Here is a 23,391-nt window from a genome sequence, read left to right as displayed (position 1 = left end):
CGCCGCCTCGTGTTGACCGCAAGCAGCCCGGGCCCGCGGAGCTCCGCCGGCTGCCTTAAGAGCGTCGGCTCGGCCCCGGCAGCCGCTCCGAGGACTTGTTGCTGCTGCGCTGCCGCCGCCGCGGGGAAGCCGGCCGCTCCCGGGACTCGGGAGCCGGAGGGTGGCCCCTGTGAGTGTGAGTGTGAGCGCGCGCGCGCCCCAGACCTTCGCAGTGAGCCTGGACTGTGCGCTAACTCGCCTTTTGAGGGTGAAAGGGGGGGGCGTGTCCGGGGGCCCGAGCATCTGAGTGTCCAGTCCTAGCCGGGGAGCGTGAGGGCTTGTTCCTGCCTCCCCGGGCCCCTCGCTTGGGTCCTCGGCTCGCCTTTTCCCTCCTGCCTCCCTCGCCGGAGCTGCCTGCCCAAACCCCAACCACCTGTGCACCGGAGAAACCCAACTCCTCCTGCTCCGCGCCCCGGGGGGAGGCAGGGGCAGGGCCAAGCCGCAGAGGGGGCCGCCGCCGCCTCCTGCCTCCTCCTCGTCTCCTCCCCCTCCCCCGTCTGACGCTGCCTCCTTGGGAAGGGTGTTTGGAGGGCAGCGGCCGCCCCAAGCCGAAGCCCCGCAGCGCTTCTTATGATCAGCTCGGTGTGTGTCTCCTCCTACCGTGGGCGCAAGTCGGGGAACAAGCCTCCGTCCAAAACATGTCTGAAGGAGGAGATGGCCAAGGGCGAGGCGTCGGAGAAGATCATCATCAACGTGGGCGGCACGCGACATGAGACCTACCGCAGCACCCTGCGCACCCTACCGGGCACCCGCCTCGCCTGGCTGGCGGATCCCGACGGCGGGGGCCGGCCCGAGTCCGATGGCGGCGGTGCAGGCAGCAGCGGCAGCAGCGGCGGCGGGAGCTGCGAGTTCTTCTTCGACCGGCACCCGGGCGTCTTTGCTTACGTGCTCAACTACTACCGCACCGGCAAGCTGCACTGCCCCGCCGACGTGTGTGGGCCGCTCTTCGAGGAGGAGCTCACTTTCTGGGGCATCGACGAGACCGACGTGGAGCCCTGCTGCTGGATGACCTACCGGCAGCACCGCGATGCCGAAGAGGCGCTCGATATCTTCGAGAGCCCGGACGGAGGCGGCGGTGGCGCAGGGACCGGCGACGAGGCCGGCGATGATGAGCGGGAGCTGGCCCTGCAGCGCCTGGGGCCCCATGAGGGAGGTGCAGGCTCCGGCGCGGGGTCGGGGGGCTGCCGTGGCTGGCAGCCCCGCATGTGGGCGCTCTTCGAAGATCCCTACTCCTCCCGGGCGGCCAGGGTGAGTGACAGGAACCTGAGCCTCCTCTCGGGTGTGTAAGTACCCGTGGTGGTGGGGATGGGGGCCGGGAGGAGCGGGCTGGGCCGAGACTGACTTACCTTTACCACTGCCTCCCTCCCAATTCCCTCTGTCTTCCATGGAACCCCAGGGGACTCACCCCCCCCGCCCCCTCCCCCCTCCCCCCCACACACATACCCTCTCTCCTGCACGCCTCATCAGGAGATTACACGCACTTGACTTACTACTTGGACCTAATCCCAGCTGCCTGCTTTGCCGCATCCCCTCCGAGGGAGTGGGTTGCCCTTAGCTGAGCTCTTCCTCCCCCTTCTCTGCACAGGCTGCCTCTCTTCATTTACCCCCCACTCCTCCACAGGGCCAGCGGCCTGGAGAGCTGGAATTAGGCCTCCTGCCTGAGTCAGGGTTTGGGGGAAGAAAACTGGGTGTGCTAAGCGCCTACTCTGTGGCAGGCCCATGTGTTAGCTTCTTCCATGGGTGCCACCTCCTTTAAATGCTCTGGGCAGCCGGGTACGCTGTGAAGTATGAGTTCTGTAGAGGGACACCAGCTCCAGCCCAGGCAGGGCTGGGACCGGAACGCAGGCCTCTCATCCAGGTTTCTGGTGAGCCCTTTTTTCAGGGAGATAAGTCAAGATGTCTGCCCCTTGCCATGCCCCTAAGGCTTCCTGGTCACCTGGGATGTCTTGGCTTCAGTTAGACAGGAAGGGCCTAATGTTCTGGGTGATGCAGGCTCCCGCGGTCAGTGGCCAGCCACAGGCTGCCTGTGATGATCCCAAATTTGTTGCCACTTCTTTTCTTCCTGCTGCGGCACAGATTGGCTTCCCAGAAAGCCCTGGTTCGGGTTACTGCCTGAAATGGGTATGTGGGGGGGAGAAGAGGGTGGCATAGATCTAGTCCTATCCCACCACCTCCTCCCCAGGTCAGTCCAGTTTCTCCTACCCCCCCTTAGGTGAAAGGGATTGGAGGGATGGGGATATACTTGGACGGCTTAAAAAAAAAAAAAAACAACCATGAAGGATGGCTTCAGATTCTTTAGAGAGAGAGAGAGAGAGAGAGAGAGAGAGAACCCCGGAGGCTGGTGCCTGGCTTCATGGCTGGCAGCCTAAAGCCTGGCTGTTCCTCACCTCTGGCATCCCAAGTCATCCTATTAATGAGTCTCAGAGCCCTTGCCACCCTCCCTGGCCCCTCCTGTGCTGGGCCTCAACCAGGTCATGGAAGGGAAAGTTCCACTTCCCCACGCAGGGGAGGGCAGGAGGCTGGGAAGGGGGGCTGCATGGCGGGCCAGGCTGGTGTTAACGCTAGACCAGGGCAGACACATCTCTGGCCTGGGAGGAACAGAGGTCTTGGTGGCCAAGGCATCCCAGGGCAGCCCCCGGAAGGCAGACCCCTTTGTCAGGACTGAGAGGGAAGTTGGGGCCAGGAGCTGCCTTTGTTTCTTCCCTACAGCCCTTAGATCAGCCCAAATGATGCCCTGGCCTGGGTCTGCTGTGAGTTCTGGGGGCTTCTCATGCAGTTCACTAACCCTGCCAGTGTCTGCTGTTGGCTGTGGGTACTAGGGGAGAGCAACAGGTACGGGCTAATTCAGGCTCTTTTTAAGTTGGGGCTAGGGGGAGGCAGTAGATTTGGCTTCCTAGAAATGGGGAAAGGGGACAAGGCAGGGAGGCAGAAATGAAATGATGTGGTTAGGGGAGCTAGGTCCTGTTCCTGAGCATTCTGGGTCCTCTGGGAAACTTTTCATCTCTGCTGCTTCTCTCTTGGATTCCAAGGGGCTGTGCCATCTATGAGTTTACCTTCTGCTCAACAAACCCCAGGGTTGGCCGGCCTGGGGGCTCATTGAATAAATGCAGAGCCTAGTTGACCTCTTGAGTTTCTCCAGGAGCCCGAGATACTTTTGCCCGTTTGATGTGGAATCACATCCGCCAGGGCATTCCAGCCGAGGCCAGGAGTTCGGGGCCGGGCAGGGTTAATTCTAATACTGAAGCGATGAAGAAACCACGATCCAGAGGTGTTCGATGCCGTCAAAGACACTTAAGGGCAGAGCAGGAACCTCCCTTAGATTCCAACTTTCTGGTCGGTAACACTGATGTGAACAGCTATGTGGAGCTTAATGGCACTCATGCCAAAAGTCGACTTGCTTCCTGCTGAGGAGCACCAGGCAGAAGCAAGCCTTCAATTCAGCTGTTCCTGGGACAGACAAGTGAGAATACGTAATTGTTAAAAAATTGCTAATGGCTTTTGGTTTGAGTATGCCATGCAGGTACTTACATTAATCTCTAGTCCTCCCAATCAACTTAACGGTGGAGATCTCCTCCCCATTCAGTAGATTGGGCCTGTGAGAGGGTAAACATCTTGCCTGAGATGACACAGCCAGATAGTGGCGTGCTGTGAGTCAAAGCCCCTGCTCCTCCGATTGCAACATGTTCTTTCCACTGAACGAGGCTGTTTTGGAGGTGAAGGGGTGGTTTGTTTCTTATTCTGGCCTGGAAGGTGTTCTGAGGTTCTGTACTTCCTGTGGATGACATCAGAAAACCCAGGGGCAGATGGGGACATCAGCAGGGACATTTACTCTGCCACCCCTCAAGGTCTAAGGGCCTGGGGCGTAGGCGATCTGGGGCCGTGCCCTCCTCACTCTGTTTACCTGCGGCCAATAACACTGCCATTCCAGCAAGTATTGTCCACTGGGTCTGTGCATACCCTCCCTACTTGGGGCCTGCAGCATCAGCCGTGGACGCGGGGTGCCCACTGAAGGCCAGTAGGGCAGAGGGGCAGGGCCCGCCCCAGGCGTCGGTTTGCACCCAGCTGGCCAGTTGGGTAGTGTGTTATGACAGGAGCAAAACAGATACAAACGGAAAGTGAACTCAACTGATTGTGGAGCCTGTTGCGTAGCTACTGGCCTGGCCCGCAGAGCTGTTCCCATTCAGGCAGGCTCTAGGTCAGTCAGGGTGCTCACCCCTGCTCCCCTCACGGTGGCCAGGCCCGTGGCGGGGCTTTGGTGGCTCTCTTTCTGTGGCCTGGTGTGGGAAAGCAGGCATGGGGCAGGCTGGTTCTGTCCCCACCTGCCCAGCGCCCACAGTCCCAGCCTCAGCCACAGCCAGGGTGGCTTGCCAGACTGAGGGGGACCAGCAGGGTTTTGGCAGCAAGGAGGTTGGTAGAATAAGGCCTTCCTTATTTGCTGAGGGCACACAGGAGGCCCGAGGAACAGGACCCTAGGACACTCCCCTCCCTTCACTCCCAACCTCTTGAGGACCCAGGGGTTAGACTGACTTCAGCTGTTATCAGTCCTGTTAGGAACGATAGTGGTTTGGAGCGCCTGGGTGGCTCAGTTGGTTAAGCATGCAACTCGATTTCGGCTCAGGTCATGATCTTACGGTTTGTGAGTTCAAGCCCCCATTGAGCTCCACGCTGGCAGCACGGAGCCTGGTTGCCTCTCTCTGCCCTCTCCCCTGCTCATGCTCTCTCTCCCTCCCTGAAAATAAATAAAACTTAAAAACAATAAAAAAAAAAGAAAAAGGAGGATAGTCGTTCTCCTTCGGCTAAATCAGTACCTGGATTCGTTTTCCCATAATGTTCCCCTTCCGAGTAGAGGATGTGGCCCAAGGATCCCTACTGTCCCAGGAAGGCAGCTGGAGCTGGGTTTTCACTGAGCACCCACTGCGTATCAGGTCACTTTTGCTTTGTTCTAGTATCTCGTCTGGCCTCTGTGAGGCAGGGATCATTAACCTCAGTCTACACTGAGGGAAACTGAGGCCCAGAGGGGCTTGCTCACACAGCTGGTGGTTGAACTAGGCTCCAAACCCAGATCTTGTGAACCCACTTCTGTGCTTGTGCCACAGCTTCAGCCGCCTCCTGTGCCTTCTTGCCCGGAAAAGGCCGCTGACTTTAGGGGGCCCCAGAGGGGGCCTTCTGCTCTCCTGCCATCCCTCCCTTCACTTCCTCCTCCGAACTAAAGCTCCCATCCCCTCACTCCCTAGAATTGCTCACATCCGAGCTTGCTCTCTGTTTTTTCTCACTGTGGGACTCGCATAGAACAAAAAGAAAGGGGACTTAGTTACGAGAGGTGACGAGGTGTCCCCTGGCCCGGCAGAGGAGTGAAATGGAGGCCTTCTTGGAAGAAAATGCAGAGCTCTGTTCCTACTTATCCTTTCTGAAGGCCCCCCAGCTTCTCTGACATGGGCATTGACTGGGACTAGCTGGGTGGTGGGCAGGACCCCCTGGTCCCAAGCCGGCTGGGCTAGGGAGAGCCAAGAAGCCAAGCCTGGGAGGCTCGGTGCCCTGGCCTGTCCCCCAACCCTGTCCCGAGGCAGTCTCTTCCTGGGTCTGTTTTGTGTTTTTCTTTTTTGTTCTGAACAGACCAACATTTGCCTCTGAACATCTTGTCTCTGGATAATGAGGTGTTTCTGTTTGTCACCATTTGGGGTGGGGTGTAAAGTGGGGGAGGGGCTGAAATAAACTTGGGCTATTTTGGGGAGATGAGGGAGGAATGGGCAGGAACAGAGCCAGGCATTTGGGGCTTGGGAACGGGGAGCCCCCAGGCTCCTTGCCTCCACCCGTGGACATTGTCCTGCCCTCACTCCGAACCCGGTGTGCTGGGCACCAGGACGTTCAGGCCATCCTTGTTCCTGGGCACCCAGCCTACCACAGCCTCTGGCCCAGCTCCCTGCTAGGGTTTTTTGGGTTTTTCTCAGGCTGGGTGATGTTTACCCAGCCTCTGGCAGGGGGCCCCATCAGGCAGTGGCCTTGGCCCACCCTGGAAAGCCACAGAGTCTGAGAGCCCATGTGCCTGGAGGTATTCCTGGGCATTTCGGTCACCTCTAGCCCGAGTTAGTGGGGCTGGCCACGTCTCCTCCTCGTGACAGGTTCCCCAGGACCTGGAGAGGAAGTAGGCAGTCCCCTTGGCTCCAGTCATTCAGAAAACATTTATTGGGAACTTATCACATGCCGGACACCAGGCTGGGCCCTGTAAATACAGAGACGAGTCAGACATGGTCCCTGTTCCTAAAGGGAGCTAGGTCAGGTGGAGTCGGTGGCAGTTGAAGGAAATTGGGTGACAAGAAATAGTAATAACACAAGATGGATCATGAGAGGTGCCACAGTACTCTTAAAGAATAAAGCCCCACAGGAGGTGAGAGGAAAAAGCCATAAATCCCACCTCTGTGTGAAGTGAAGCGAGGTGGGGGGATGGTTGGCCGGCAGGGAAGCCTCAAGGAGGAAATAGAAGTTAAGCTGGATAGGCCCTGCAGGATAATGACTTAGCTCTCTTAAATAATTTTTAGAAGGAGGCAGGCTATAAATAAATATATAAATAAATAAATAAACGTTCACCGTGAGTAGTGCTTTAACCATGCGGAGTTAAGGAAGGGGCGAATTTTCTCGCCAGGCGACCGGCCCCGGCAGAGATAGGACAGCACGGAACACAGATAGGCAACAGCCAGGAATCGCATTTGGCTGGGCATGTTCCTGGCCGGCGATCTGGGCTGGAATGAATTCCTTCTGGGGCCGGACTCATCAGCTCCCGGCAGCCCAGAGGCCCTGAGAAGCCCCACGTGCTGGCTTGGCAGAAGGGGGGCATAGGTGGCGGCGGGCTGTGGCCCCTGGAACCAGGATAGGAGGTCCCAGGGCCAGGGTCTGCTCCCAGGGGAGCCCATGAAAGGAGAGGAACAGGGGTCGCTAGGCTGATACCTGCACTTTGAGGCCCTCACTCAGGAGCCTAGGGACAGCTCAGAGATGCTTTGCCTGACACGTTTTCTCTCTTTTCCTGCCTCTGAGCCCGCAGGGCTGCTCGCTCCTTTTACAGCGCTGCCTGGGCTCTAGGACCTCACTTCCCCGGAAGCCTCAGCGCCTCATCCCATCCCCACCGATCTTCTCTGCAAGTGTCTTTGGCTGTGTTCTCAGATTTCTCTTCTCCTACACTTCATCCTTAATATAGGTTTTGGGCATGAGTCTTCTTATGTTTATCGGTCCATCTGTCTCCTTGGCCCTTTCTCCTTGGGCCCCCCTCCCCTGCCCCCGCTGATTGTATTCAGTTCCCAATGACTGGTGTCTGTCACCTCCCCCCTACCCCCCCGACCCAGCCTGTGCCAGATTCTTGAGACACTCTAGGCTCTGTGCTGAGTTTTACAAATATCATTTCTTTTAATCCTCAAAACAGCCCTATAAAGTGGGTACTGTTCTCATCCCCCTCAACACATCAAGCACTCTGTAGCCTCAGGTCCTTTGCAGTGCCTGTTCCCTCTGCCTCTCCAGGTATCCTGGATCTTCATATAACTCACTTCCTCACTCCTTCAGGTCTCTGCTTAGATGTGTCACCTTGGCATTGAGGTCTTGCCTAATCACCCTATTTGAAATAGGTCCCTCCGCTCACCTGGGTGGCTTAGTCAGTTAAGCGTCCAACTCTTAATCTCGGCTCAGGTCATGATCTCATGGTTCGTGGGTTCGAGCCCTGCATAGGGCTCTGTGCTGACAGTACGGAACCTGCTTGGGATTCCCTCGCGCTCTCTGCCCCTCCCCGACGTGCGCGTGCACGTGCTCTTTCTCTCTCTCAAAACAAATTGAAAAAAATAGTTTAAAAAGAAAATGAAATAGTTCCCTCCTCCTCATACTCTACCTCCTTTCCTCTTTATTTTTCTTCCTGACACTTATACCATCTGGCATACTATGTGTATTTGCTTATTTGTTGATGGTTTCCTTCTCCTAGAATGTAAGGCCTAAGGGGCAGGGGTGTTTGTTTTGTTTCCTGCTGTTCCCCAGCGCCCAGAACAGTGCCTGGCAGATAGTAGGCCATTTTATGGGCAAAGATCTCCATTTTATGGGCAAAGACCCTAAGGCTTAGAGAGGTTAAGAAATTTGCCTAAGGTCTCTCAGGCAGTGAGTAGCAGAGACCAGCTTGTACCCAGAAGCACGTGACTTGAGATTCCTACCATCGGCAGTTTTAGGATGAGCTTGGTGAAGGAGGCTGATAACAGGGCTGACTCACCAGCCAAAACACCTGGGTCTCCGGACAGGTGGGTCCCCCACAGGCTACAGCCAGCCTGTGTGTGGGGAGCCCATGGAGCAGGAAGCTGGAAGGGGCGGTGCTTTCCAGCACAGAGGCTCGGAACCTCCTGTCCAGGGTGGTGAGACCCTCCCGCATCCTTCCAGCGGGGAGGAGCGTAGCTGCTGGCCAAACCAGATCACATAAGCAATTTTCCGCTTGGGCAGTTTTGACTTCCAGCAGAATCTATGTCCCGTGTCCTCAGGTAGCATGGAAAGAACTGACATCTTCCACCATGGGAACCGGGGCAAGTCCCTTCTCCCCAGGCCTCGGTTTCTTTGGTTGCAAAACCAGCAGAAAGGGAATTGAACTGGGTGAGCTCCTGGGGTCCGTTTCCTTCTAAAAAGCAAAGATGTTTGTGATGTTTCTGGCTCCAGGTCCAACTCAGCCTCTCAGAAGCTGCATGTAAGGGTCCTTGGAGACCATGCCCACACCCCTGGCTGGGAGCTAGTGCTGGCCCCATTTTGTAGTGAGAGACCCGTACAAAGTGCAGCATTTACCTAGTGAGTGGCTGGGCCAGGATGAGGGACCCAGGCAGTCTGACCCCAGGGCTCCTTAGCTCTTTGTCCTCAGTCTCTGCCCAGCAGGTACCGTGGGAAGGAGGTACAAGTGTACCCCACTAGCTGTATGGGATGGCCCAGCAAGGGCCGCTCAGAAGGCTCCAGCTCAAGGCCTTGATGTCTAAATTGGGTGCTGTTGCAGCCACTGCCTCCTTCCTCGGTCCTTTTTTGTCCCCGGAAGCCCCCAATAAATAGAGTGGGAGAAAAAAAAAACAGTGTCCCTGCTGCTGGAGGTGAAGGGCCTTGATTGCACTTGCTTAGGACCACTGCTTACAAAATAATTCAGTTCAGGAATAACCTAGGGAGAAAGGAATCATTGGGGCCCGACAGGGGAACCTGTAACCTCAGGACCCACCTGGGGCAACACACCAGAGCCCAGGTGCCTGCATCTGTCCCAGCTCAGCCTCAGGTGGTGTGCCTGTCTCCTTGGGGAAGGGGGGGCTTTCTGGGGCCTGCCTTGCACCTGCTGCCAGCCCTCGAGAGGTCACAGGGGAGACTGAGACCCCGTGAAGATGTCACCAAAGAGGAGTGGACTGTTTGGTTAGAGGACCAAGTGGAAAGAACTCTGAGCTGAGAGTCAGGGGACCTGGCCTCTGCCTGATCCTGAGCGAGTCATTTGCCCTTTCTCGTGCCTGGGAAATGGGCACATGTGGCTACCCTTTATCAGCCCCATCTCCTGGGAGGGCCGAGGTGAGTGGTACGAGGAAATAGTTGCAACAGCTCTAAGGAAAAACAGCAGAAGTGAGTGGACACTGCAGGAATTCAGGGGGCTGTTCCCTAAGGCAGGAGGGGTGGTTTGTACTTACTGGGCGGCTGCAGAAGGAGCCCGGACGCCAGTGAGGAAGGCACCAAGGCCGGCTCGTTGGCCCTGTGGGTAAGAGGGTGGCCGGCACACTGCCCTCCCTCCCCTTCTCCCCTCTCTGTGCCCTCTGCTCAGCCCCTTGGCAGCTCTTCCTGAACTTGTTTTTCCAAATCACTAATTAACTTCACGCTCGGCTCCCAGGTGGGCCAACTCTCCTGGCTAATTTTTCCTCGGAGAGAGCAGGCTCCTGCTTCCCATGCTTCCTGGCAGAGCTAGGGTATGCCGTCTCCACGCCTTACCCCACCCCTTTTGCTGCTGGGGATGGGAGCAGTGCCCGGAGTCGGTTCCCAGCATCACGGTGGCCACTCAACAGGTGCCACCACCAGCTCATCTCTGGATGGCCACGGAGAGCCCCCAGGCTGGAGCCGTTTACCTCATACCCACATCGGTCTGTATTGCCTTGATAGCACCTTTCTCGGGGAAGAAAAATGAGATCAGGGGCACCTTGGTGGCTCAGTCGGTTAAGCACGTGACTCTTGATTTCGGCTTAGGTCATGATCTCATGGTTCGTGAGATCGAGCCCCACATCGGGTTCTGTGCTGATAGCGTGGAGCCTGCTTGGGGTCTCTCTCTTTCTCTTCAAATAAATAAATAAACTTAAAAGAGAGAGAGAGATCAGAAAAGGAACTTGAAATTTACCTTCATAGGAGAGACACAAACAGGAAAAGCTCCAGGCAGAGTTGTTCAAGTGGGGAAAGTGGTCTGCTACCTCCGTTCTCCTTCCTTGCTGCATTTGATCAACCTGTCCATGGTCAAGTGTAAATAAGATGTGTTACTGTGCAATGAGTGTCTGTCTTAAGTCCAAGGTACACAACCCTAAGGGTAAAATAGTAGTCATCAAGGAGTTGGCTAGGAACACTATTGACAGTTCAGAGAGGACTTTCCTGGGTCTGTGAATTGATCGTGCCTGGGAGGTGGTGAAGGCAGTGCGGTGTGAAGAGAAGGTACAGCCTCCAAAGGTAAACAGTTCTGAGTTCAAGTCTGGTTTCCAACCCTTCTAGGCTATGTGACCTTAGGCAAGCGTTTAAACCTCTCTGATGCTTAGTTCCTCCTCCTTAAAAGGAGATGATGAGACTTACCTCACAGGGTCACAGGGAGGACCAAAGGCGGTAACACGTACCAAGTGCCCAGCTGTGCCAGGACAAAACAGACAGCTAATGGATGTTCATTCCCAAAGTTCTCTCAGACTTGCTTCTGCTCCAGAAGCCCCGGAGGTGCTGCTGTTTCATTTTCCCAGCTTCCCTTGTATTCTCCATTGGTGTTTTGCAATACTAAGAACAAGGTGTGCCTTCTCCCCCTCTCTCATGCAGACTCTCAGGGAGGAAAGCATCCCTGAGGGGCACCATTAGCCATGGCCAGGTGGAAGTCAGTGTGTGGGGATTGCCAAGTGGCCATGGGGCCACAGTCCTTCCCCGTCCACCTATTTAAGCTTGGCCCTCTGCCCAGGGAGGAAGCTCATCCCCACGCACGGAGCAGGACAGGCAGCAGCAGGGGGCGGAGACCCCAGCAACAGGTGCCCCGACAGTGGTGAATGGCATTGCATGAATAACAGATGAGGGTTCTGTAATTGGTGTTATTACACATGCATTTCATCTCCATTCATAATGATTGGACACTTAAACCTAGCTGTTCCTTTGCCGGGTGCCACTGTCATCATTCTACCCGAGATCCGAGCCGTCTGGATCAGCCCCTGCCACACTCCGATCCCAGTGGGTGCAGTTTATTTTTTGTTGGAGCTCAGTGTCCCAGGAAATGCCAGGTGTCGGGAAGGGGAGGGGTGGTTATTCTGGGCAGACCCCCCTTGTCTCCTGTTATGGAACGTGCTACCTTCCTTCAGACACTTCTCACTGTCTGGGCATTTGGCTGGGACATTCTAAGCTGCAAGGTAGTAGAGAGGGGCTGGGACTTGGGACTTGAGGAGGTGGGGGGTCGTGGCTGGAGTTCTAAGACTCAGCTGGCAGAAAGAGGCCCGGACTCATTCCCTCCAGGCCCTCTCTCTGGGCATATCCCTAACACAGTGGACCTCAAAACTTAGCGTGCATCAGAATTACCTGGAAGGTTTGTTAAAGCAGATAGTTGGGCCCTACCCTCAGTATTTCTCATTCAGTAAGTTTACGGCGTCAAGAATTTGCATTTCTAACTAGTTCCCAAGTGCTGCTGCTCCTGCAGCTGGTCCGGGACCTCACTTTGAGGACCACTGCCCCTAAAGCCTAATTACTACAAGTGTAGTCTGTGGACCAGCAGCCTCTCCTGAGAGTTTGTTAGAAATGCAGAATCACAGGCCTTACCCTGGCCCTGAATCAGAATCAGAATCAGATTTTAGCAAGATTCCTAGATGATTTATATACCCATTACAGTTTGAGAAGCTTTAAGGCACGACCCTTCTACAGGGGCGCGGAGCTAGGCAGGAGGCGGGGCCAGAGTCAGCAGTGGGCGGAGCCAGAGCATTAAGGGCGGGGGGGGGGGGGGGGGCGCATCGTAGGCAATAGTATAGTTTCCTGTCCAGTTGCCTCCAGCCAGAAGCAGCCTGTCTCTTCTGTGTGCCGTGACAAAGATTGGGAAGAATTACCTTAAAATACCCGAGCAGATGGGTAAAGACCCTCTGAGGAGGGAGTTCCAGCCCACGACTACCTTCATCCCGCCTCTCACCATCTAACGTCCTTCCTTCCGGTGACCCATGCCCTCACTCTCCACAAACAGGACGGCGCCCGTCCATCCCTGACAACCGCCCCACTCTCCTCCTCGCCCGCAGGTGGTGGCCTTCGCCTCTCTCTTCTTCATCCTGGTCTCCATCACCACCTTCTGTCTGGAGACCCACGAGGCCTTCAACATTGACCGCAACGTGACAGAGATCCACCGAGTGGGGAACACGACCAGCGTGCACTTCCGGCGGGAGGTGGAGACAGAGCCCATCCTGACCTACATCGAGGGCGTGTGTGTGCTGTGGTTTACACTGGAGTTCCTGGTGCGCATCGTGTGCTGCCCTGACACGCTAGACTTCGTCAAGAACCTGCTCAACATCATCGACTTCGTGGCCATCCTGCCCTTCTACCTGGAGGTGGGGCTGAGCGGCCTGTCCTCCAAGGCAGCCCGAGACGTGCTGGGCTTCCTGCGCGTCGTGCGCTTCGTGCGCATCCTGCGCATCTTCAAGCTCACACGCCACTTCGTGGGGCTGCGCGTGCTGGGCCACACCCTGCGTGCCAGCACCAATGAGTTCCTCCTGCTCATCATCTTCCTGGCCCTGGGCGTGCTTATCTTCGCCACCATGATCTACTATGCCGAGCGCATTGGCGCCAGGCCCTCCGACCCACGGGGCAACGACCACACCGACTTCAAGAACATCCCCATTGGCTTCTGGTGGGCGGTGGTCACCATGACGACGCTGGGCTATGGGGACATGTACCCCAAGACGTGGTCGGGCATGCTGGTGGGGGCGCTGTGTGCACTGGCTGGTGTGCTCACCATCGCCATGCCCGTGCCGGTCATCGTCAACAACTTCGGCATGTACTACTCCCTGGCCATGGCCAAGCAGAAGCTGCCTAAAAAAAGAAAGAAGCACGTGCCCCGGCCACCCCAGCTTGAGTCACCCATTTACTGCAAGTCTGAGGAGACCTCGCCCCGGGACAGCACCTACAGTGATACCAGCCCCCCTGCCCCAGAAGAGGGTATGGTTGAGAGGAAACGGGCAGGTGAGATTGGGGGTTGGGAAGGAAAGCCACCTCCCCTCCAGTGGTGGAGGGAGTCCCCAAGTGAACCTCAGCCCTTGGGACTTGGGATTGTCCTTTATTGTCCCGGGCTGCCCTAAGTGTGTAAGATGTGTCTTTAAAAGCAGAAAGTGCCGAGGCCAAATCTCTCTCTCTCCTGGTTTTCCAATAGCTTTCTGAAATTAGGGTCTGTGGGGTGAGTTTACCACCCAATTTAGGCTGCGGCGGGCGGTGCACGGGGCTGTGAATTCAAGTACCATCTTGGCCACGGTGCTGTGTGACCTGAGGCCAGTCACTAACCATCTCTGATCATAGGTTCTTCACCTGTAAAATGGGAGTCATCTCCTACTCCCCAAGACTTTGAGGAGACCCAAATGAATAACATATCTGAGAGTATTTGGAGAAGTGAAAACCACTCTACAAGCATCAGGCGCTGTCGTTGTTAGCTAGAGAGCAGGGCAGCTGTTCTGCCAAGGTGCATCAACACATGAATCATTTCTTTCCAAACGTTGGAGTCTGATGTCTCTTGGCCTAATAAATGTGATAACGTAACAGCAGTGGGAGGCTGCCTTCTGTTCAGCACAAGCTAGATTGAGTCCTCGGCTCGGGGTTTAACATGGGATGGGAGGGAACCGAGAGGGAGTAGCCCAGACAGTGTCGGGCAGGGGAAAAGGAAGGGTAGAAGAAATGGCTTCTGCACCCTGGAGGGGGAGGGCCTCCGGGTCTGGATCCTGTTCTTCAAGGATGGGAAAGGCCACCCCTGGAAAGCTTGCTTCCACCTACATCAAGAGAGGGGAAAGGAAATCGGCTTACCCCACAGAAACTTGGAGTTAGGCTGGAGAGCCGGAGCCTAAGTGTGGTGGGAGGGGCTCCGGAGGGAGGTCTGGGATTCCTCGCCTGGGCAGCCCTTGGACGCCAGGCCATCGGGAGGCTGGGGGTGGGCCAGGAGACAAAGGTAGCAGCTTTTGGCCAAACTCTGGGGGCAAAGTGGGACTCACTCTCCAGAGGGGTGCCTGACTCATAACACTCACCTATGGCCTGTTGGGGGGTGGCGGTAGTACATGCTGGGGCTACTCACTCCCTGGGGTCATTTGGGGGCCTTGATGGAACAACCCCCCTCAGGCTCCCCTCATCCCCACCAAAGTGGTGCCCCTTCCCCCATCCCTGGGTGGAAATCTCCCAGCCAGGGCCTCGGGGAATTTCAGCTGTACCCCGAGGCCCGTTCAGAGCTCGGAGGGAAACCTAATATCAAAATGCGCAAGTCCCTGCACCAGCTCCTGGATGCACACTTACCCGCAGCTGCTGTCAGCTGCACCTCAGCCTGACCCTAACTACTTGGCCGTGGTCAGGGCATTCCTGGCCCATGCTGAGGCCGCTGCCTTCAGAGCGAGCCAGCCAAGGGCCCACTGTGCTGCCTGACGGAGGCAGGGGCTTGGGGCTAAGAGCCCACAGCAGTGGGAGCTGAACTGGAGCCTCCTCTGTGCAGGGTCTTCCCCAGACAGGCGAGCCCCAAGCGGAGGGCTCCAAATCCTTTAGGTACTTGACTCTGCCTGAGGTGCCTGGTGAGCAAGATTAACCGCCTACAGGGGGTCCAGAGAGATGGCCGTGGAGGCCTATTTATTGGTTTAACCCTGGCGGTGCCAGCCCTCATCCCAGCAAGCCGGGTGTTCTCTGAGGGAATGCAAACTCATCCAAGTGTCAGCCTGAGCCAGCCCCAAGGAGGAAGCAGAGTCGGCCGCCTGCCTCAGGCTAATCTCCTAGGACAGCCTGCGGCAGACAGAATTCAGGAGCCCCGGCTTGGGGTATCTGTGGCTCCTTGTCCCGGGAACGACCCTAGGCCAAGGCTGAGAGGGAAGGAGGGCATTCCGCCCCCTGCCCCCAGGGCCAGGCCCACTCGCTGGCCCTCCCAGGGAGATGCCAGGCCCCCTCAGGTGAGGGGAGTGACGCTCTAGGGCTGGGATTGGAGAGCCCCCAGGTGAGCCCATGAGGAAGGCCCAAGCAGCCCCTCACACAGCCTCCTTTCTGTCTGCTCCCTTTAGACTCCAAGCAGAACGGCGATGCCAATGCGGTGCTGTCCGATGAGGAGGGAGCTGGCCTCACCCAGCCCCTGGCCTCTGCCCCCACCCCTGAGGAGCGCCGGGCCCTGCGACGCTCTGGCCCCCGAGACAAAAACAAGAAGGCAGCCGCCTGCTTCCTGCTCAGCGCCGGGGACTATGCCTGTGCCGATGGTAGTGTCCGGAAAGGTATGGCTCCCCAGGCCGGGCAGGTGGAGAGCCCCCAGGGAGCTGAGTCTCCCCAGTGTCCCCTGCAAACCTTAAGGTCCCCTCCTCCCCTGAGGCCTTGGCCACCATCTCCTCTGCCTTGGATGTGCCCCCGCTTTTAAGATGAGTACCCTGATCTCCCACTCCCTGGACTAGAAAGGCCCCCGGCATCCCCCAGAGGTTCACAGAGCCTAGCACCCACGCCCCTCCCAGCCCCCCACCATGGCCACAGGGAAGAAAGACTAAGTGCTAGAGGCTAAGGGCAGGCCAAATCAGCGGCCCCTGCCTTTCCCTTCCATTTGATCACCACCTCTTCCTCTGGTTCCTGCCACGACCTTGAGGCCTGGCTCCACAGGGTCACTGCCAGACTTTCCCTAGACCTCCCTTAAACACAGCTAAGGTTTCCCAAGTAAGTCCCGAGAGATACCAAGAGCCTTCGGGAGTCAGGATAAGAATGAGCTGCTGGTGTGATGTCTTTGGAGAGCCTAGCACAGGCCTGACCTCCTCATCCTGCCCTGGGGGGTCCAGGAGCCCGGGAGGGGCCAGCCCAGCTCTGCACGCCTCTTGAGGCAGAGCCAGCAGGTGACCAAGGGGTGGGGAAGGGGGTAGGGATGGGTAGGGACTCTGTGTCCCCTCTGAGGTGTGCTCTGATGGATTTGGAGGGTTCAGGAGAGTAGCCCGTCCTCTCCTGTAAGGAAAGGCTGAAATTCATCGGCAGGCCCCTAGCTGTGGCAGGAGCAGGGCAGGAGCAGGGCAGAAGCTGGGCCGTGGACTTAGGGCTTCCTTACTTGCAAAAAGGGGGTCAGCAATGATGGAGGATGGTTGAGGGTCGGTAGTGGCTGAGAACAAGAGTCTCAAGAGCAGGTGCTCCTGCCCGGTTCCTGATCACTTTTTTGTCATTCTTGCCCTGTCCCTGTGACTTAACCTGCCTAAATGCCCTACCTAGTTCCAGAACAAACCCTGACTCCTCCCGAAACAAAGCTTGTCCCTGGGTTCTCAGGCCACTTCTTAACCAAATCCACACCCCCCCACCCCCGCCACTTCTCACTGTCCCAAACTCCAGTCCAGGTCTGGGTTGAGTGAGTTGGGGCAGTGTCTGTGATGCCTCTGTCCCCCCAAGCATGTCTCCTGGCCTGCTCATCTCATGCAGCCTGCACGGGCACCTTCCCAGCCCCTGCCCCCACGGGATCCCCAGGGCACCCTGACCCTAATGAGGCGCTGAGAGGTGTGTGTCCAGCTGTGCTGGGCATATGTACTGTTGGGTGTCACCAGCAGGAGCTGCCATCTGGCAGCTGGAAGGAGATGGCCCAGAGGCCCCAGCTACGGGGCTGCAGGTCGAAGGTACTCAGACCATTTACACTCTCTTCTGCGTCTCTCTGGTCTCCCTGTCCTCTGCGTGTCCCAGTCCTTGGGCTCTGGATGTGCCTGTCTCTCCTGCCCCCCATCACAAACACGCAGCGGCTTCTGCTGCGTCCTGGTTCAGACCCAGAGACTTGCTGTGGCTGGAGCATGCTGAGTGATGGCCCGGAATGTGGGGCAGAGGGGACCCTGCCTCCCATGTAGGCCTCGAGCTGACTGCCCGACAGCCCTTTTTGCACTCCAGTATTGTGAGGGGCTTGGCAGAAGTAGCAGTGTGGAAGAGGCTGTGAGGGTACAAGTCAGGCGGGACCGTGAGGAGGTGGGGAGCGGGTCACACCCGGGGCAGGAGGGGCACGTGCCTGGGCTGGGGAGCGTGTACCGCACCGCCAGATCTCTCTGGGAGCTCGTGTGGCCCGGCTGCTCTATTTTCAAGATGCCTCCACACTGCTTCTTGGCAACAAGCATGCAGCTCAGCCAATTAGAGTGACCTTCGAGAGGGAACAGGTGGGTTGCTGGGAAACAGGCCCTGCTAAGCAAGCGTGGCAGTTAGCATCGCCAAACTCCCAGCAAGCACTCAGCAACTTTCCCCATGCCAGACCGTGCCTCCCTTCTCTGCACTGGGGCTACGTGTGGGACCTGGTGTAGGGGGCCCAGGGCTCCTTCAGCCACGGGCGGAGACTCCCTTGTGAGCCTATAGCTGCCCAAGTGTCAGAGTGTGAACTCCCTGTGGGGGGGATGGTGACCGGTGCTGATCAGGGCTTCCGAAGATGGTGTAGAAAGGTGCTGGAGGCTGGGGGGTGTATGTGTAGCTGGAAGGGAACTTACTTGGGGACAATGACAGGGCAGAGATCAGCTGTGTGGCCCTGGCATCTGTCCTCTGGAGCCCAGGTGACCTGGAAGCCCAAGAACGTCAGGGAGCCTTTCCCAGGCAGGCCAGACCCCTCAACCAGCCCAGGGCTGACTGCCCCGCGGGGTCCCCTGGAGCATGGATCCCACGGAGCTGCTCAGATGAGGAAGCAGGCCCCTCTGACCCATGTGCCTTTTCTTCACCAAGGCTGCGCAAAGTCCCGGAGTCTAAACAACATAGCTGGAGCAGCTGGAACCAGTCTGGGGCTGTCTCCACTGGCATCAAGATACAGCTCACCCTACCCTCCAAGAAAGCTCCCGCTCTCCCACCCCTTCCACCCTCTCACCAGCCCTCCACCTGGACACCCGGCCCCTTAGCGGCACCCTCGGCTCTCCCCACCCCCGGGCACACACGCTCACATGCCCTCCAGCCCTCATACCTCCTGGGGCCTGAGGGAGCCGGGCGGGATGCAGGAGAATCCAGGCCCCTGAGCCTCTCCTCCACAGCACCCAGCTCCCCAGAATGTTCAGCTCTGGAGCCTGAGAACAAGGGGGAGATTACGCCCAGGGCTTACACCTCCCCGGTCCCCATCCTGAGCCGGACGTGCCAGCCCCCCACCCAGGACCTGTGCCTCTGGGCCTTGCCTGCCCTCAGGGCCCCATCGTAATCACAGCAAATGCATTTTCATTCCTCGTGGCCTTCAGTCAGCAACCAGCCTGCCACTGAATATCTCTGTCTGTCTGTCTGTCCATCCACACCCAGACCAGCCAAGAATAAGGCTGTCTCGTGGGGCGTCTCTGCTGGTGTGCAGGGAGCTAGGCCCGCGAGGGGAGCCGTGCCGCCCTGGGAGAGGAGGCCTGATGTTCCCCAGCCCTGGTCCTGCACGCAGGTGGGGGTCCCTAGGGCCCCACGATTGGCTGCCTAGGCGTGGGAATGCCCTCCTCTCCGGAGTGACACCCGGCGGCAGAGCCCCGCACCCCATCTGCGCCCCAGCAGTGGTGCCTCTCCCGCGCTGCTTTCTCTGCTTCCACGACAGTTTCTCCTCCCTCCTTCTCCGCTCCCCCAAACTCCCAGCCCTGCCTCTGAGTCACCTGCCGCTCCCACCCAGCCTCTGCGCTCTGTATTGCTGCCAGAACCGGAGACTCATCTAATTTCTATAATTAAGTGTATTCATTTACCTAACGAGCCCAGGAGCACAACAGGTTTGTGAGTCATTGAGTGAGCAGGGGTGCCCCCTGGGCAGGGGCAGCTGAGGGGAAGCGTGGGGACAGAAGCCATCCTGCCCCTCGCACGTGGCCACTCCCGGGCCAGGCAGGGCCGGCTGCAGGCGGCCCCTCCCCAGCAGCTTGCCAGGGAGGCTCTCTGGGCCCCCTCAGCTTCAGGAACGCAGAAGGCCTCGGCCAAGCCATTTCCTGTTTCACCTGATGGGAATTAGACCTGACAGTGGAGCCGTGCGCCTGGCAATTTTTAGAGTCAGATTATGCAACTTTGTAGAGGGAATGACTAAGGTCCGTATCTGCTCCTTCCAGGGTGGGCAAAGATAGGAATGGAAGGACAGAATTCAGGGACTCGGCAGGAGGCTGGGGGATTGGGAGGCCACCCCGGAAGGTGCACTGGGCAGAAAGGTCAGACCATTTCATGAGGTTGGCTGTTGTGAAAAACCTGTGCCCGGAGCACCCCCATTTCCGTGCCGTCTGTCTTCAGCCTCGGGCAGACACACGAATGTCCCTTCCGGAAAAGTGTGTTCACGATGGGTACTGGCATACCCCAGCCCTGCTGTGGCCTGTGGGGCCTGTCTCCTGCTTGTTCTCAGAATGAAATTTCCCGCTAAGAGATGAGAAAATACAGCGGCATCCATGTGGCCTGGACAGGCCCCTTTCAGTGACCGGGGCTGGGAAGCCCCGTGGAGCAGGATGGAGACATTAGGCACCGTCTCATCGCTGAATCTGAGAGCCCAGCTGCTTTTCCTTCGTGAGGACGGATTCGGTCCCGGCCCCGCAGGGCTCCTTGCCCAGGGGTCCTGAGTCTGATGGGGATGTGATGAGCTAGGTGTCCAGTTTAGCCTGGACGCCACAGCTATTTTCTCCTCTGACTTGCCTTTCTGGTTCGGGGAACTGAGTTGGCTATTTCTGTGGCAGCCCTCAAGTTGTCAGGAGCCCAAGTTTCCACGGTACCCACCTCCTCCTTCCCTCTCCTCCCTCCCACAGGGATGGGCATGCTCATGGCACCCCTCCGGTGGGCACAGATGTCCCTGGGCGACATGATGCAGGAGTGCCAAGCTGGAGCCCCTGGTGCCTTGGGAGATGGGCTCCCACCTGTCCCCCCTGGTTCTCTGGCTTCCGTGGGGGAAACAGAGGACCTAGCTAACAGGACGGCTGAGTAGGCTGCTACCTCTCAGGACCTCTGGACCTCCCAGGGCCCTGGGAAGGGGCAAAGTGAGTCCTGGAGTTTGCAGAGACCCACTGTACACGGGGCCCTGCCTAGGAACGCAGCTGCCTACGTGGGCCTCAGCCTGTCCAGACCTTGGGCCTCCCTCCTTAGGGGAAGGCTCTCCCTTCCACCTGTAATCTGAGAGCACGGTTGGCTTCACGTTGGGTGTAGACTTGGACCTGTACCCATTACTTTGTCTTCTAGAAGCCTTTCCCTCACAGCTGGGGCCCACCCCCTCCCCCACAGAGCAGGGAAGCAGCCGGGGTAGGAGTTGTTCACCTTACGAGTTTGTACCAGGCCTGCTGACAAACTTAGAGGCATTTGTCAGCCCCCGGGGCTTCTGGGAAGAGCTGCGAGCTGGAACCAGAGGTGGAAGATGTCTGTTCAGTGTAGGCCGGGAGTCAGAGGGGAGACTGAGTACCAGCCCGAGGGCTGGGGCTCCAGGAGTCACCCCCTTGGGCCCAGACTACCCTGTCACAGAGCTTCCTGGGAGAGGAGGGCCTCCCCTGCCCTGGTCAGAGAGTATCACCCCCAAATCCCTGCCCCCACAGCAGCCTCCTTGCCCGCCCTGCCTGTGCCCCCGCTGGGAGGGTAGGGGAAGGGAAGGCCCAGGCCACTGACATTCCAGGCTGAGGCTGAGCTGCCGAGAAGGGCTCACTGAGAAGGGTTGGGTTTCTCAATAAGATGCTCCTTTCTGGCCTTCTCTTCTGAGATGGACACGTGCATCCTCCCTGACCCTCCCCTTCGGCATCCACCCTCCAACTGCTAGAACTCTGTTCCTGCCAGATTGAGGAACTGTGGCTGGGCACGACAGGGCAGCACACTCAGGCACCTTCTTCACCAGCCACCCCCGTCCCTCCGCCCCGGGGACAATGGAGTGGCCCCAGGTGGTAGGTGGCAGGTGGAGCTATGCGGGGGTGGGCCGCCCAGGTTGGACTCCAGGCCACACCAGGAACGTCCCCCACTCCCTCCATGCCAGCATGTAGGGCTGTGATCCCTCCGCCCACAGCACTGGGGTTTTGAAGACCTGAGGGCTTGTGATTCCTGGAGCTCGTTACGTGAGCAGGTATGGAGATAAGCTGTAACATGGCCTACGAGTCACCTTGGCCTAGTGCTGGGTAGGCAGAGGGGTGATGAAGGGGCTCACCCCATTCGCTGACCCATCCTTGCTCTTCCTGGCCTCTTAGCCCGGGGTCCCCATGCCTTCCAGCTCTGCTCCTGGCCTAGTCCTTAGCCCACAGGCTGTGGGTCAGCAGCTGGCTTCCTTCTAACATCTCATTCTTTGTTTCTCCCTTTCTTTTGCTGAACTCCTTGCCCCCCCAGACGGCAATGTTGAGCCGAAAGCGTGCGTCCCAGTGTCTCACACCTGTGCTCTTTAAACACAGAGACCTGCCAAGACGCCCTCTCGCCCAGCTATGCCCAGGCTGAAGTCCTCACCCTCTCTTAAGCGGCACCAACATGAGAGAGGCAGGCAGACAGACAGAAAGCCAAAGGCTTAGGGAAACTCTGGAACCCTGGCAAGAATCTTTCGCTGGGAAAGACTCAGAGACCCTTGTTTGCACAGGACTGACGGAAAACCTCCCATGTGACCCTCCAGGCCCAGAGCCATCTGGGTCTGATGTTCTGTTCTGTTGTACACCGAAGAGATATATATGCACATATAGTATCTATATTCGTACGTACTATACTCGTGTGTGGTGCACGTGCTACTGGTGGTCTGTCTTCTCTGTTAGGCTGTGTCTCCCCAGGCCCAGGCCCCGCCCCCAGGCCCCCCTCTTCTTCACTGACTCCTTGTTTCTGCTGAACACGTGTGTGGAATGTCCCAAGAAAGAGCGTCTGGGCTCTGCCAGTCCCAAGGGGGAGGGGGGTGGGCAGGCAGGCCAGACTTGGCCCCTCGGGGTTGTTTCCTTCCCCTGTGGCCGGTGGTCTGTGGGGAAGGTCCGGTTGCCCCCCGGGGTCACTGCTCCACTGGCCCCACCCCACCCCAGATTGGGGTTCTACCTCCCACCCCACGCCCCAGTTTTGGGGGACTTCCAGGGGACTTCCTCTGGAGCTTCTTCCACTCCTCCTCCACCTTACCTGTGTCCTGGACCGAAGGGGCGTTTTGTCTTTTTTTATTTTGGGGTTTTTGTTCTGTCTCCTCCGTCCATTTGTTTTCAAAGATGCTGCTGGGCAGACGGGCAGGGAAGGGGTCTGTCTGCCCCTCTGGCTCAGGGGTCTGAGAAGGGGAAGCCTCGGGCAAGCGGAGACCAGTTGCAATACTGTACTTCCTGGCCAGTGGCCAGAGGACGCGTGCAATAGCAGAGGCCAGGTGACCCCTTCAACCTTGGCCTCTGCCCCTCCCGCGGCCCTCTCACCGCAGTCCCACCCGCCCTGCCCCTCCCTGGCGTTGGTCAGTCCTTTTGTAAAGCTGTCCCCTCGTGTGTGTGTGTGTGTGTGTGTGTGTGTCTGAGGCATGCCTAGGCTGGGCCCTGCCTCCCTGTCTGCGCGCCTTCCACTGTCGTGCTGTGCTCGAGCCCCAATAAAGACATCTGGAGCGTCCTGCTGCTCCCGCCTCGAGTGACTGCGTCCGCCTCTCCTTTCTGGCTCTGTGTCTGTGGGGACCTCCCCGGGCTTCCACCCCAACACCTGAGACATGCAACACACTCCGATCCTAGCCCTTTCCCCGCCCGGAATCACCGATGCCTGCCAACCCCTGCGTTTAGAGCTAGGCACGAATGCCCAGAGAAGGACAGGCTTGCCCGGGGTCGTGAAAGAGGGCTGACCCGGGACCCCCGGCTCCCAGGCAGAGTTCTGGTCTCCACCGCCGCCACCTGACCCCCTCCGTGACGCGGAAGAGATGTGTTTGGAAGGCGTACCCCTGTATTCCTGCTTGCTTGTGCAGGACCCCCCCCCCCCCCCCCGCCACCTTCCCTGGAATTGCACCAGTGCTATGTGGGCCAAGGCCCTGGGGATGCCAGAGTCATTGCGATGACTGGATGGCTGACGAACTGAGGCCGGCAAGGGACAGGTGGCACATCCGGGACCACTTAGCGA

General features: G+C 58.1%; 1 protein-coding gene across 2 annotated transcripts; it reads left to right on the top strand.

Annotated features, from left to right (window-relative positions):
• Nucleotides 1-330: 330 nt before the first annotated feature.
• KCNC4 (potassium voltage-gated channel subfamily C member 4) lies at nucleotides 331-22,234 on the top strand. Of its 2 annotated transcripts, none has more exons than XM_047085937.1 (4): nucleotides 331-1,287; nucleotides 12,507-13,443; nucleotides 15,498-15,701; nucleotides 21,741-22,234. In XM_047085937.1, the coding sequence occupies exons 1-4, from the start codon at nucleotides 610-612 to the stop codon at nucleotides 21,800-21,802; spliced, it is 1,881 nt and encodes a 626-aa protein (XP_046941893.1). In that variant the 5' UTR covers nucleotides 331-609; the 3' UTR covers nucleotides 21,803-22,234. The 2 variants fall into 2 exon arrangements, with proteins under 2 accessions (XP_046941893.1, XP_046941894.1); XM_047085938.1 differs by having other exon boundaries at nucleotides 21,679-22,234.
• Nucleotides 22,235-23,391: the final 1,157 nt, after the last annotated feature.

Source organism: Lynx rufus, unplaced genomic scaffold (assembly GCF_022079265.1).
Source record: "Lynx rufus isolate CCGP_SWC_20201006 ecotype Redwood Valley unplaced genomic scaffold, mLynRuf1.p SCAF_2, whole genome shotgun sequence".
NCBI lineage: Eukaryota > Metazoa > Chordata > Mammalia > Carnivora > Felidae > Lynx > Lynx rufus.
The sequence above is the reverse complement of the archived record's forward strand: the minus strand, read 5'-3'. Positions and strand labels throughout refer to the sequence as shown.